General features: G+C 30.0%; 4 protein-coding genes across 5 annotated transcripts in view; 2 read left to right on the top strand and 2 right to left on the bottom strand.

The window, feature by feature from the left end:
* The window catches only part of LOC111032559 (histone H2B-like), a 5247-nt gene extending 4794 nt beyond the window's left edge, over positions 1-453 (top strand). Inside the window, exon 2 of one of the 2 annotated variants that reach the window (XM_022312937.1) lies at positions 26-453. In XM_022312937.1, coding sequence (XP_022168629.1) covers positions 26-406 — 381 coding nt within the window. In that variant the 3' untranslated portion in view covers positions 407-453. The remainder of the gene's footprint in view (positions 1-25) is intronic. The other variant, XM_022312938.1, reaches the window with a different exon arrangement.
* Positions 454-7362: 6909 nt separating this feature from the next.
* LOC111032555 (histone H1A, sperm-like) lies at positions 7363-8051 on the bottom strand. Its single transcript, XM_022312932.1, has one exon. It carries the CDS (start codon positions 8017-8019, stop codon positions 7402-7404), a length of 618 nt encoding a protein of 205 aa, XP_022168624.1. The 5' UTR covers positions 8020-8051; the 3' UTR covers positions 7363-7401.
* A 2470-nt stretch (positions 8052-10521) lies between these two features.
* On the bottom strand, positions 10522-10962 carry LOC111032566 (histone H2A-like). Its single transcript, XM_022312943.1, has one exon. It carries the CDS (start codon positions 10932-10934, stop codon positions 10557-10559), a length of 378 nt encoding a protein of 125 aa, XP_022168635.1. The 5' UTR covers positions 10935-10962; the 3' UTR covers positions 10522-10556.
* Positions 10963-11321: 359 nt separating this feature from the next.
* LOC111032549 (histone H2B-like) lies at positions 11322-11803 on the top strand. Its single transcript, XM_022312926.1, has one exon. It carries the CDS (start codon positions 11366-11368, stop codon positions 11744-11746), a length of 381 nt encoding a protein of 126 aa, XP_022168618.1. The 5' UTR covers positions 11322-11365; the 3' UTR covers positions 11747-11803.
* The last annotated feature ends 1766 nt before the right edge of the window (positions 11804-13569 follow it).

Genomic DNA, 13569 nt, shown 5'->3' with positions numbered 1-13569 from the left:
ATCAGTAATTTTTCAGCTATTCGAAATGGCTCCAGGAGGAAAATCGGCAGGTAAAGCGATGAAGAAATCGTCCGGCAAGGCGCAAAAGAATATCGCCAAGTCCGACAAGAAGCGCAAGCCCAAGAGGAAAGAATCGTACGCAATCTACATCTACAAAGTGTTGAAGCAAGTGCATCCCGATACCGGCGTCTCTTCAAAGGCCATGAGCATCATGAACAGTTTCGTCAACGATCTGTTTGAGCGCATCGCCGCCGAATCCAGTCGTTTGGCCCACTACAACAAGCGTTCGACCATCACCAGCCGGGAAATCCAAACTGCCGTCAGGCTTTTGTTGCCCGGTGAATTGGCCAAGCACGCGGTCAGTGAAGGCACCAAGGCCGTGACCAAGTACACCAGCTCCAAATAAGTTCTTTTCGTTCAGAATTCGAGTATCGTTAAAACGGCCCTTTTCAGGGCCACAAAATTGAATTAAATTTTTTTTGCCGAATGTACCGAGAACCTAATGAATCCGACAGTTGTGGACCGCTTGAGATATCTTAATAGACCGATCGAACGTGTAGTATTATATTGGTGTATTGTGCAAATTATGCATTTTTTTTGAAAAATTTGAATGATAGTACCCAATTCTTTTACAACAACGGTAAAAATGCGAATATATTGAATGAACACACTCAATGATAAATTGAATGTATACAAACATGCAAATTCATATTACATAAAAATATATTACAGAATTACTTCACCCAAGTCCGTGTAAACATTTTCTAGTCGAAAAAAAACAATCATTTATTAAACTAGTTATGATGAACTTTTTTTAGTTATTATGGATCAATCAACGGCCTTATTCATGCTGTCATCAGAATACTATTGATTTGAATGTTAAGTTATAGTTATATTTTCATTTACTTTAATATTTTTTGCTGAATGCAAATATCTAATTTAATAAGTTTCTATTTTCTTTGGAAGGTACTTCATACTATAAGATTTTAAAAGGAGCAAAGAATGAATGATTTTCTAGTGTATTTTTCAATAATAATACTGTAGATAGCTGAGTGCAATATTTTTAATCAATGATAAATGATAATACGTATATATCTGACTAAATCTTTGAATATTTTGAAAAAAACAATAAGTTCTTAAACGAATTAATTGAGGTCATCACTTGCTAATTCTGGTAACTTTTAAAATCCAATTTTATGAATAATCTTATAGATATAGAATATCCCTTAAAAAATTTCAATTCTAACAGTAAAATTGTAAAAATTAAGCGTCAGCTATTTTTTAATTGCACTTATTCTTTACCATCAGAAAACCTTTTATTTGTACTCATATTGAATATTAAATTGAATACTTAAAAGTCTGTGCTCTATACGGATCCATGGATCTTAATACGTTGAAATGTTGATTAGGTACTTATTCTCAGAGTTCAAGTAATATTTTCAAACCGGCGGCACATTCCGCGCCAAAACAATGATCAGCTGATTGGGTGACAACGCGCCAGTATTGCTTCCGGCACTAGGTGAATTATTATTATAATAATATATTATTATATAGGTTATGGTTAACGTTCACCGGTTTCCGTGTACATACGTACGCCGTTGAACGGTTCTATTATATATTTTCACGGATTTAGTATAAAACAACTAGATAGCCAACTTTCTATTAATAGTGAATATTCCAACAGGGAAATGTTAAACAAAATGATTAGAATTTTGATGATAATAGTCAATTAAATAATTTGTCAAATTAATGTTTTCCGAGTTTGGGACGTTTGTGTGTTATTTTCAAAAAAGTTCAAATTACAGTATAATAATCTTAGTTTATAATATAATGCATTTATTTGTATACACAAATCACATAATTTATCACAGATTATTTATACTAAAATACTAAATCATATTATAATCAAAATAAGTTATTGAGAATATCGATAAGAACCCTCGATATATTATATTCTCTGTTGTGCAGTTACAATTACAATTACAATTAAATTTAGATTTAATTCATTGATTTGAAAATAAAATAAGTTGTGTCAACTTGTGTCTTTGGCTTACTGGATTTAATATAACAGAAGAAAACATTTTTCCAAATGATTTTAATCTTATTTTTAAGAACATTTTTGTTATTAGGGTGATTAATATTAATTTGTGTGGTCGTTCAAGAAGAGTTACATTGTTACAATTTAAATCTGGAAATATATTTTTGTCTAATGAAAAAGTGTTGATAGAGTGTTTAATAATTTTTACATCTAGTTGTGGAACATGAAGAGATTTTAAGTTGTCAGTAAGATGTAAAAATAGTTTTTCTTCATTTAAAATTATTAGAAAAACTGATTTAGAAGCTGAAATAAGACCACCCCGATTTTTTAAGTTAACAAATGTAGAATAATAATTTTATTTACAATAATCATGTTCATTAGGTTTTTGTACAAGGAATCAGTACAGCTGAAACAATCTAAATCAATTTTTTTCACAATATAACCAGCAATATAGTATAAAATGTTATGTTTAGCATATTGTAATTGATATATATTATGGGAGCTATCATAACTATTAAGGAGTTCCACTTTTTTTAAAGCAATATCGTCAATTTCATCTATAACAACTTCTTTATCATAATCAATTTCTTTCTTTTTTTACTCCATTTATATTCAAATAAGGAACCAATTGGTTCATCATCAAAAGTATTACAATTAAAATTAGACTGACATTTAGTTGAATTTTTCATTAAAATTTGTTTGATTGCTGTTTTTAATTGAAAAACATTAGGGTTATTATTTGAGCCGAAACGTTGTTGAATGCGTCCAAAAAGTAACTCTAGGTGGTCCTGAGAAAATTTGTACGTTAATATATAATTAAAATTTGTGTGTTGTGAAAATAATTGTTTGGATAATGATAAAACTGACCCTGAGATAAAAGTTTATTTATTGGAAGTATACAATAGGGAATCTTTAAACTTTAGAGTGAACAGATATTTAATTAATGGCACTATCATTTCTTCAAGTTTCATTATGTTATTAGAGAAAATAGGGGATTTAAATCCTTTTGAAAATTTACTTTTGGAGTTGAGAAAATCAAAAATTCGGTCTATTGTTTGGCAATATTCTATGAGTTTAGGAAAAAAAAGTAAGTGAAAAAAAAGAAAATGAAAAAAAAGCATATGGAAAAAAAGCAAATTGAAAAAAAAGCGAATGAAATAAAGCATATTGGAAAAAAAAGCGAAAACCAATTATTATTATTATAAGTATAAATTATTACAAATAGTTTGTTAAAAAAAATCAAATAAAAATAATTATTTAATTAAATATATTATGTATATAATTATAATATTATAATAAGTCATAAGTGTATGTATTACATGTTAAGTGCATCAACATGATAGTGCTATCTGAATCTAACTCTAATCTAATTTTTTTAATCAGTGTCCAAATAGAGGGATGATTATAGCTAACGAGTTTAAAAATCGACGATTAAATCCTTCTGTTTGATTATTAGTACGCTCTGCATTTTTAATAGTTGTTTCGTGTACATTCCACGTAGCAGGTGAGAAGATTGGGTGAATATTTCGAAATTTAGTTTTTTTACCTAGCCGTGAAATTCCAATTGGTCTATTTATTCCCGAAATATAAGTTTGATCAAAATAATTCACTAGTACCTAAGCATAGGTTATAATAATAAAATTAATACTTTAGTAGTAATTTTTGTTATTAGGTACAATTTATACCTATAATAATAATAATTGGTATTCGTTTTTTTTTCCTATAATATGCTTTTTTTTCATTTTGCTTTTTTTCCATATTATGCTTTTTTTTCACTTGCTTTTTTTTCCTAACCCCATATTCTATTGTGGCTTCAACATTTTCAAAATTAGGAAAATGTGTACTTTGTAGGTATTGTAAAGAATCAGCTGTAGATGAACTATGGGTTTGTGCTGCATATTTTAACTTCATCTTGTTATTAAACCAAGCAATTTATTTATTTATTTACTTAATTTATTACCAAGTTTTAAAACTACTTATTTTTGAACATTAAATAATTTTTTTATATGGTCCCATCGAATGAAGCCTTTTTCAGATTCTAACACTAAGTTATTCGCTAGTGTATTACGAGCAAGTTTTAACATATGACAGGCATCGGGAATAAAAAATACTTTTGTCTTACTAATAGGGTGTTCAAACCAACAATTTATGTCATCATGACTTGAGCCAAATTCACAACCAAGTATCTTTAAGGAAGAAAAATTAGTGTATGCACCATCACATGTAACACTGCAGACATTTAAACCAGAATCATAAGAAAGGATTTTATAAGTTCAGCTTGAGCAATTGCAGTAATTTTATTTTGTAGAAAATAACCTACTGGCAGTTTCCACCTTTCGTTAATACTAACCAACATAAAAACTAACACTTTAGAGGCTGGAGTATCATTATCTTCAATATCCATTTCGTTTCCATAATCACAGTTTCCCACAAATGTCTGTAATTTTTCATCCCATAATATTTGTTTTTTTATAGACATAGCATCAAATATAAGACTACAATGTTTATCATCAGGATTTAAATTTTTAAGAGCAGTAAATAAAAAGCCTGGTTCTCCATTTACACTTGAAGTCCAATTACGAATAGATTTTCAAGTAGATAGTTTCATAGAAGTCCTAAAAAAATATAATATACCTATAAATTATAATATCATAACTAATATACCTAACCATATAAAAAAAAAACTATAAAGCAATTAAAGCTATATTACCTGCAATACTTAAGTGGTTTAGGCAAATCATAATTAAGTGTTATAGCAAATTCTTTAATTTCATTACTGAAGCGACAGCCAACTGATTTTCTACCTTTATTTTTAAATTCTTTAAGAAATAAAACGTTTGTCATACCATTAAACTTCCACATTGGTCATCAAAACTTCTGATATTATCCTCCAAAGGAAAACTAAAAATAAAAACCATTTCTATTATATAAAACTGTCACGGGTTATGTTTTTTTCACACAGCAAACCTATTTACCTAAAAAAATGAATTTTACTATTTTTTTGTCTTCTGTTCACACATCCATGCGCAGAGCATGACACCACCATGACTTTTTTATTATATTAATATATTATGCATATTATAAAATATAAACCAAACAAATGAAACAAGCAACAAATCAAAAACTCAAAAATATCAATTGAAATTCGCTTTACCATTGAAATTAGAAAAATGTTTTACGGAATGGGACATCGGTTTCCGAGAATGGAGGGAATATTTCATATTTTGTTGTCATTATTATCATAACATTTCAAACATAAACATTTTCCAGTTAACATAATTTGGCAGCCAGTTTCACCGGTTTGTATAGCGCGGTATATAAAGTCGTCTATCTAGTCGTTTTATATATCTGTGTATATTTTGTTCTATAGTTGAACTTACTGCGGTTGAACACCGAACAGCGGTCAATGGATGTGGTTACCACTTGCGGTTAATTCTTTGTGCATGCTCCCCTCTTATTGTAGTCTGTCAAAATATGTCAAGTCTCCCGCCGCCCGTTCAACTTCCGTGACACACCAAAATGTCACCCGACAAATAACCACTCGACACAAAGCCACGGAAAACGACAAAAGCCCATTCGACAAAACATCATTATCATAATTCGAAAAAATGCCACCCACCTAAATACCATAGTACTACACCACCAACCGTGTTAATACAATAATGTTACCGTATTAATATCGACAAAAAGTCTCCTAAATTAATTAACTATTATCAAAATAAATTAATTTTTTGGCGCTGGATTAGAAACAGTAATCAGATATTTTAACTCTGGGATAGCATCTTAAAATGTAACTCCGTCACGGACAACTGAAACAAGTGGCGTCTATAGGAATTTGCTCTAAGAGGAGGGATTATAGATTTTTAGTTAATATCTGTCATAGGTTACTTATAATTAGAGACTAGATTTAAATGAGCTTAAAATCTTAAAAAGAAGATGTTTCTATATGCTCTATAATTTCATCAAAATAATCTTTTATATGCTAAAATATTATAATGCTGAAAAACAAATAGAAGAAGCAGTTTATTAAAATCATAAGATAGTTAAATTAATCTTAATTTTTAAAACATTATTCAAATGGTCAAATTTAATGTATAGTATTGTGATATACAACTGGTGTAATTATATTGTTTAATTATGTTTTAGATGTGTGACTGTAGCACATAGTTACATACCTAAAATTCAGTTTAATGAATTAAAAAAACAATAATAATAACATGTTTTTATTAATTAAAAAAAAAAATGTATTGTATAGATAGTTAAATAACAGAATATAGTATGTATTTAAAATTTAAGTAATTCAGTCTTATACATTAAAAAAATAATAAGTAGAGGGTTAGGGGGTTTTTGGCATTTTTATTTAAAATCACGCTGACCAAAACTTGACACCTAGTGCCCTAGTAGTTAGTACACCAAACAATAATTATTAGACACGCATTCAACGAGGGAACTACCACCATGCTCCACCTGAGTATAAGATTAAAGATGTAGAGCATAATTGAGTTTTTTATCAATGTTAAAATTTATTATTTTCTTATGAACATTTTTTTAAATTTTTTTATAAACCATTAGATTTTTTTATAAAATATTCAAAATTAAATCGCAATACAGCAATTTATTCCTAAAACATGTTTTTTACACAAAATATTCTATAACCTTGAAATATTATTTTTAATGCACTAAAAATGTTTGTATAATATAAGTTCATAATTAAATGAATCGTCGAGAAAGCTTATCTATTTTGAGCTTCAGCAAACTCTCAGTAAAAAGATGTAAAAACATAAAAATCCGGTGTTACTTATAATTATGCCTACTTATCATTTTTAGAGACCAAAAGTTATAAGTAATAAATTTGAAAATGTAATTGAAAATAGCTTTATGAATATGATTTTAATATTATATGATTTTCAAAATTCTATGTGGTAGTAGATTTCACTATTCGATATTTGATTTAATAAAAATGACCTACGTAAGACCATTTAAAATCACGATACATACATTTTATTGTACGGTATTTACTAATTCTGAATAAATGAAAAAAAAATTACAAATAGATAATACAAAACAATAACGACTGAAGGTATATGTATGGAATACAAACAAATTATAAAACTATAGTTTAACTAATGTAATAAGTCATAAGATTAACTTCATTTAATATAATATGAATATGTATCCTACTTCCAGCAGTAATCACTAGTAATCGTTGTAATACTAATTGATTTATTATTAAATTGTTGTAAATCAACGATACAACATTATGACGCTATAATGCCAGAACCCTAGGTAAGAGGACTTGATGTTGAATAAAATTGGTGGTCCTGAAAAGGACCTTTTTAAAGAGAGAATGTGAGTGAAGAATATTATTTCTTTTTGGGGGCAGCGGTTTTCTTGATCGGTGTTTTTTTGGATTTGGGTTTGGCGGCGGCCGGCTTTTTCGCTTTAGCTGGGGTCTTCTTTTTTGGTGTAGTTGCCTTGGGTTTTGTGGCAGCGACCTTTTTGGTTTTTTTGGCAGCTGGCTCACCGGTCGCGGGTTTCTTTGACGCCGCGAGTTTCTTCTTCTTTGGTGTTCCGGCGACTTTCACTTTTTTGACGATGGACTTTTTCTTTTTGGCTACCACGGCCTTTTTCGGTTTGACCTCAGCGACGGGTAACTTGAAGTGTCCCGAAGCTCCGGTGCCCTTAGTCTGGACGACAGTACCGTTGGCGACAGCGGCTTTCAAAAACTTCCTGATGAATGGCGCCAATTTGGCGGGATCGACTTTGTAGTTGGCGGCCAAGTACTTTTTGATGGCTGGCAACGACGAACCTTTCTTTTCTTTAAGCTCCTTGATAGCCGAAGTGACCATCACGGCCGTGGTCGGATGTAACGCAACTGTCTTCTTGGCTTTTGAAGCGGCCACCTTTTTTTTGGTCGGAGACTTCTTCGCAGCCGGCGACGCTGCTACTGGAGCCGGAGTTGATGCGACGGTGTCTGTCATGATGAGAATGATATTTCAAGAGTTAATATTCAACTTACAACTTTAATGATACCGAACGAGTTAAAAGTGTAGATATATACAGTGCACCGTACCGACTAGTAAACCAATGTGATTCGTGTCGTCTCCCGAGCTGTGGTTGTTCAAACATTTTTAACAATATTACAACGGCAAATAGTTCTACAGATCTGGTTTTGGACTTTTTGAAAAGCTAACTAAATTGTAAACGATAACTGATGACTATTTTGTTGCCATACAGTAACATAAAACGACCACTGCTCGTTATTCCCGAGCTTAAAACCGAATTTTCGTAGTCCGTGTTCTAAGTGCTCTTTTATGACTTAAACTTGTAGAAAATTGACGAAAACATTTTAGACGTATTTTACACGAGTTTCACAAGACCTTAGCGTTTATAGATTGCTAATAGACTTAATTTCCGATGAACAGTGGATTTTCGAAAATGACGATTTTAGGTTTCTGTTACGGTATGGCGTCACTGACGATTGTATCATTGACATATTTTTTAAGAAACAGACTACATACAAACCTAATCTTAATCGTACTTAGCCCTATTATTTTATAACGATAATTATAATAACACATTATCGAAGGATTTTGGCAAATGTCAATTTTAATTGAACGAAATATACATTATTTTAACATCGACCGTTTCGTGGCCTATACGTTGCAACGTTTTACGTCATTTATATAGCTATTCATTGTAGGTAAAATAATTAAAAATATTATTGATAGATATTCTAATGATTCTAATATAACACTGGTCTTATTTAAAATATGCTTCAAAGTCATAGTGTATAACATTTTAATAAAAAATGCATTAAAAAATATGTTAATTAATATGGATAGTTAAATATTTTGTCAGAATCATACTATTTTTGAAAGTCAAAAAAACAATTTGCTTTTGAAATATTTTAGAAAACGTTTATATTGTAAATATAATATAATAATTTTTTTTGGGAACATCATTATTTAAAAATGTTGGAAAGTATTTATTGCTGTCAGGGATAGGTTAGATACCTACTTAATAAAATGATGAATATTTTCAATTCCATGTGTCGGATTGTTAATGAAATAGACGTAATTTTAAGGGAAGACAGAATGTTGAAAATATTTTTTTTTAGTAATGTACTAAAGTATTCAAATAACTAATAAATACTGGGTGAGTAAGAGTTATTGTTCTCCTGCACAATTAGTGCGAATGGATTACTGTAACTTGTTAAATTTAATAAAATTAATAATAATTGTAAGCTAAGACGATCCGTCAGCATAGCATAATATAACAATAACTAAGAATTTGTTTTATAATATTGATGCTATCGCCTACCAAAATATTTATTTTACTATTATTAATAAAGTATGGTTTGGTTAATTTTTTTTCCGAAAACATTGCATATGAAAATATCATTACAGTGTGTATAAAATACTATAATACACTGAGATATTCAAGTACCCTTGGATAATATTTTTAAATTACTATGTAAAAACTATTACTGTTATTCTTTGTAATTATGACCTACTTCATTTCTTAAAAATTTGATCTCAAAATATCTATAAGAAAAAACAGTTGATAATACATTTTTCTTATTACTTAATGACTACTCATAATTAGTAACATTGTTTTAAATTTTGAATGCTTGATTATAAAATTAAACATTTTACGATAAATTGTTACTACAAAATAATTTGCAAATATTCAAGATTTTGTTGAAATTTATATACTTTAATACTTTTTAATGTTATAAATAATAAATTTAAATAAATAAAATTATCATATCAATATTAATTGTTAAATACCAAATATTGTTACTAAAAAATTATTATCAATCATATTAGCAGTGATACATTATATTTTCAACTCACTTACGTATTTTGTATTAGGTAGATAGTGTTTATAATAATTGGCGATAAGGAAAAAAACAAAATATTTATTATAATTGCAGAGTACTTGATTAGTATAAGTATAACAATAACAACCAGTTAACAGTTACCGTAGGGTTGAATAATAATATTTAAATGTAGTAACAAAGATATCGATAGTTAAAGTAATTTACTTCAATTTCAAATTACGTGACATTATTTTCATTGTATAAAATAATGCTTCATTCAATGATAGTCTTCAAACAGATATTGTTCTTGTCAAATGATTTATTTGTTCGTCAATTTGATAGCAATTACTATATTATACTAAATACATTATAATATATAATAATAGCGTATTGTGAACTTAAGTATAACAAAAATTAATATTTAATTTATGTGATCGTCTGATAAATTAAACAGTATCTACAAACTTGCAATTGTCAAAAAATGCAATAATTAAATAAGTTCCAAATAATATTTGTTTTCGATCATTTGGAGGTAAGATATTATCGTTTAAATAAATTATTATACTTGTGTATTATATTATGTTGAAATGACATTGAAATTATAGGTGTATAATAGATTGTAGTAATAGGTATTTGATGGTCCTAAAAAGGACCGTTTTAAATAATATAAATAATATTTCACCCGCTATACGATTAAGCTTTTTTCTCGGTTTTCTTGGGTAAAAGGACAGCTTGAATGTTGGGCAAAACACCACCTTGAGCGATGGTTACTCCGGACAACAATTTGTTCAGCTCCTCGTCGTTTCTGATTGCCAATTGCAAATGTCTGGGGATGATACGAGACTTCTTGTTGTCACGGGCGGCGTTACCTGCCAACTCCAAAACTTCGGCTGCCAAGTATTCCATGACCGCGGCCAGGTACACTGGTGCTCCGGCTCCGACACGTTCGGCGTAGTTTCCTTTTCTCAACAGACGATGGATACGACCGACCGGGAACTGGAGTCCGGCACGGGACGACCTGGTCTTGGACTTGCCTCCTTTCGATTTTCCTGCTTTACCACGTCCACTCATGTTGGGAGTATGATAATTGACGTTAAAGTAGTAGTAGTAATAGTAGTAGTAGTAGTCAACTAGAACGACACGACTCGTATTATACTCTGGTCAGCTTTAACCAGGGTTTATATATAGTGAAATCACCCTTAAATTTTAATGTATGAGACGTAAACGAAATATTTTGATGACGTAACATGACGTGTACGCTATGTAAAATTGTATAGCAAAAGGTCTTTTTACTCGAGCAAAATTTAGGGTGGCCCGGATCAAATGTCTGTCTCCCAGAGGGGAGTAACTACGTGACCATAAAGGGGTGATACTGACCAACGAGCACACGCATTTAAACCGTAAAAATAGCATATATAGGAGAGCACTACTGAAATAGTGTCATTCGTTCGAATCGTACCGTACAACACAGTTCAGCAATACATACGAACACGCTTAACGCAATGGCTCCAGGAGGAAAGTCGACAGGAAAGGCGATGAAAAAATCGTCGGGCAAGGCTCAGAAGAACATCGTCAAGGCCGGAAAGAAGCGCAAGCCCAAGAGGAAAGAGTCGTACGGCATTTACATCTACAAAGTGTTGAAGCAAGTTCACCCCGACACTGGCGTCTCCTCAAAGGCCATGAGCATCATGAACAGCTTCGTCAACGACCTTTTCGAGCGCATCGCTGCCGAATCCAGTCGTCTGGCTCATTACAACAAGCGTTCGACCATTACCAGCCGGGAAATCCAAACCGCAGTCCGACTCTTGCTGCCCGGTGAATTGGCTAAGCACGCCGTCAGCGAAGGCACAAAGGCCGTCACAAAATACACCAGCTCTAAGTAATCGCACGATACTGTCCTTAAACCCTATATTGCGGTAGTTGATGACACTTAAAAAGGCTCTTTTCAGGGCTACCAATTGTAAAAAATAAGCCTTGAACAAGCAACAATTGTAACTCTCATGATTTATACCTGCAGTGAACACCACGCATGATGGAAATAATGATGAGAAGTGTCAGTACTGACGTACTATTTCAATGGTCTTTCGTTGCCATTAAAAAATTGTTTGCAGAGTTTTCATACATAATAATATTATTGTTTTAATTATTACATGGGTGATGTATGTCACCGCAAATCCGCATAGTTTTCGTGAGTCTTTTATTTACCGCCACTTTATAGACCTCCGTGTTATTTAGGCAGCCTACTGCGCCGTCACATCTTTACACGTCATGTTATACGATTTTGTTTACTTTCATTTATTTGCAAGTTAGTTTTTTTGAAAAACTGATTGTAAAATCATTTATTAAAGTCGTGTAGTTTACTTTTTAAATATTATTTTTGTTGAGTAAAGTTTATCCGGCTGTAAAAAACATGCACAAAAAATGTTTGAACATTAAAATAGATACTTGTTAGATTATGGATATTGTTTTTAAAAAGTTAGTTTAAATAGTTATTAGTTTTCAAATTAAAACAACAAACCAATTTTAAAATATAAAATAATAAATCACTTGCTTACATAAATGTTTTAACCCATGTTTTTACAGTTAAAAGTTTTCTAAAAATCAGATTTAAATTCTTTGTTTCTATCATTAAGAAAATGGTTTCGATCTGCTGAACATTAAGTGTCTAAGAAAGTCACTGTAAATTATGGGATGAATTTTAATTCAATGAATACGAAAATGATTCTAAGCGAAGATGCTCTGTCAGCCTATAATAAATAATAATACTATAAGTATATTTTATGATACTAGTGTGGCTAAAATAATATATTTTACTATTAGGCAATGTACTACCATTGATTATTTATAATTATTTATAATCAATGGTACTACGTTAGGTAAAATTAATTTTGTCTGAAAAGATATGCATTTAACAATTGCATTATATCTATATAATATAGAATATAATAGGTAGTAAATTTTAAAAGTTGTAAATCTCCGCGAATAATATTTTTAAATTACAATAAAATATCTAAAAACATTATTCTTCTTTAATATATCTTGTTGTGTTCAAATTTGAAAGTAATATGACTATAATAATAAAACTATGTTAATAACAATTTTAGATTTTTTGGTTACAGTATAAACTATTTAAGAGAATTCTTATTCTAAAAGTTCAATTCTTAGCTATAAAAATTGAACTTTTTATGCATTTTTAACAGCAAAACAATTTGCATATTTTCAATTTTATAATAAATTGTCAGAATGTCAACTTTAAATACTTGTAAAAAACAATCGTGCTTATGGATCTTTAATATTTCTTCACCCTTCATTGTTATTAAAATAACTATTACGAAGGAATCTCATTGTTTTAGGTTTAAATTCGTTTCGACCGAAAAATATTTTATGGACATTTGTAGAAAAAAAAAAATTATAGATTTGATCATTTAATGGTGTGTAGAAAATGGTAGTATATACTATATAGGTATAAACAATGAAAATTTAAAGGAATCAGTGGATATTAGTTATTTAGTTACACAAAAAAAACTAAATAGAATATTGTCAAAAACTGCGGGTTTTGTAAAAAAACTTCTTTTCTTTCTTTTAAAAACCACTGAGCATTTTCAAATTTTACCTCTCAAAAGTACAAACTAAATAGTAAATTCACTTCGCCATTAGAAAAGATGCTGAAGTTAAAAAATCTGAAACATTTTTTCATAATATTATT

Source organism: Myzus persicae, unplaced genomic scaffold (genome assembly GCF_001856785.1).
Source record: "Myzus persicae strain clone G006 unplaced genomic scaffold, MPER_G0061.0, whole genome shotgun sequence".
In the NCBI taxonomy this organism is placed as follows: Eukaryota; Metazoa; Arthropoda; class Insecta; order Hemiptera; family Aphididae; genus Myzus; species Myzus persicae.
This window is presented reverse-complemented; position numbering and strand designations above follow the sequence as displayed.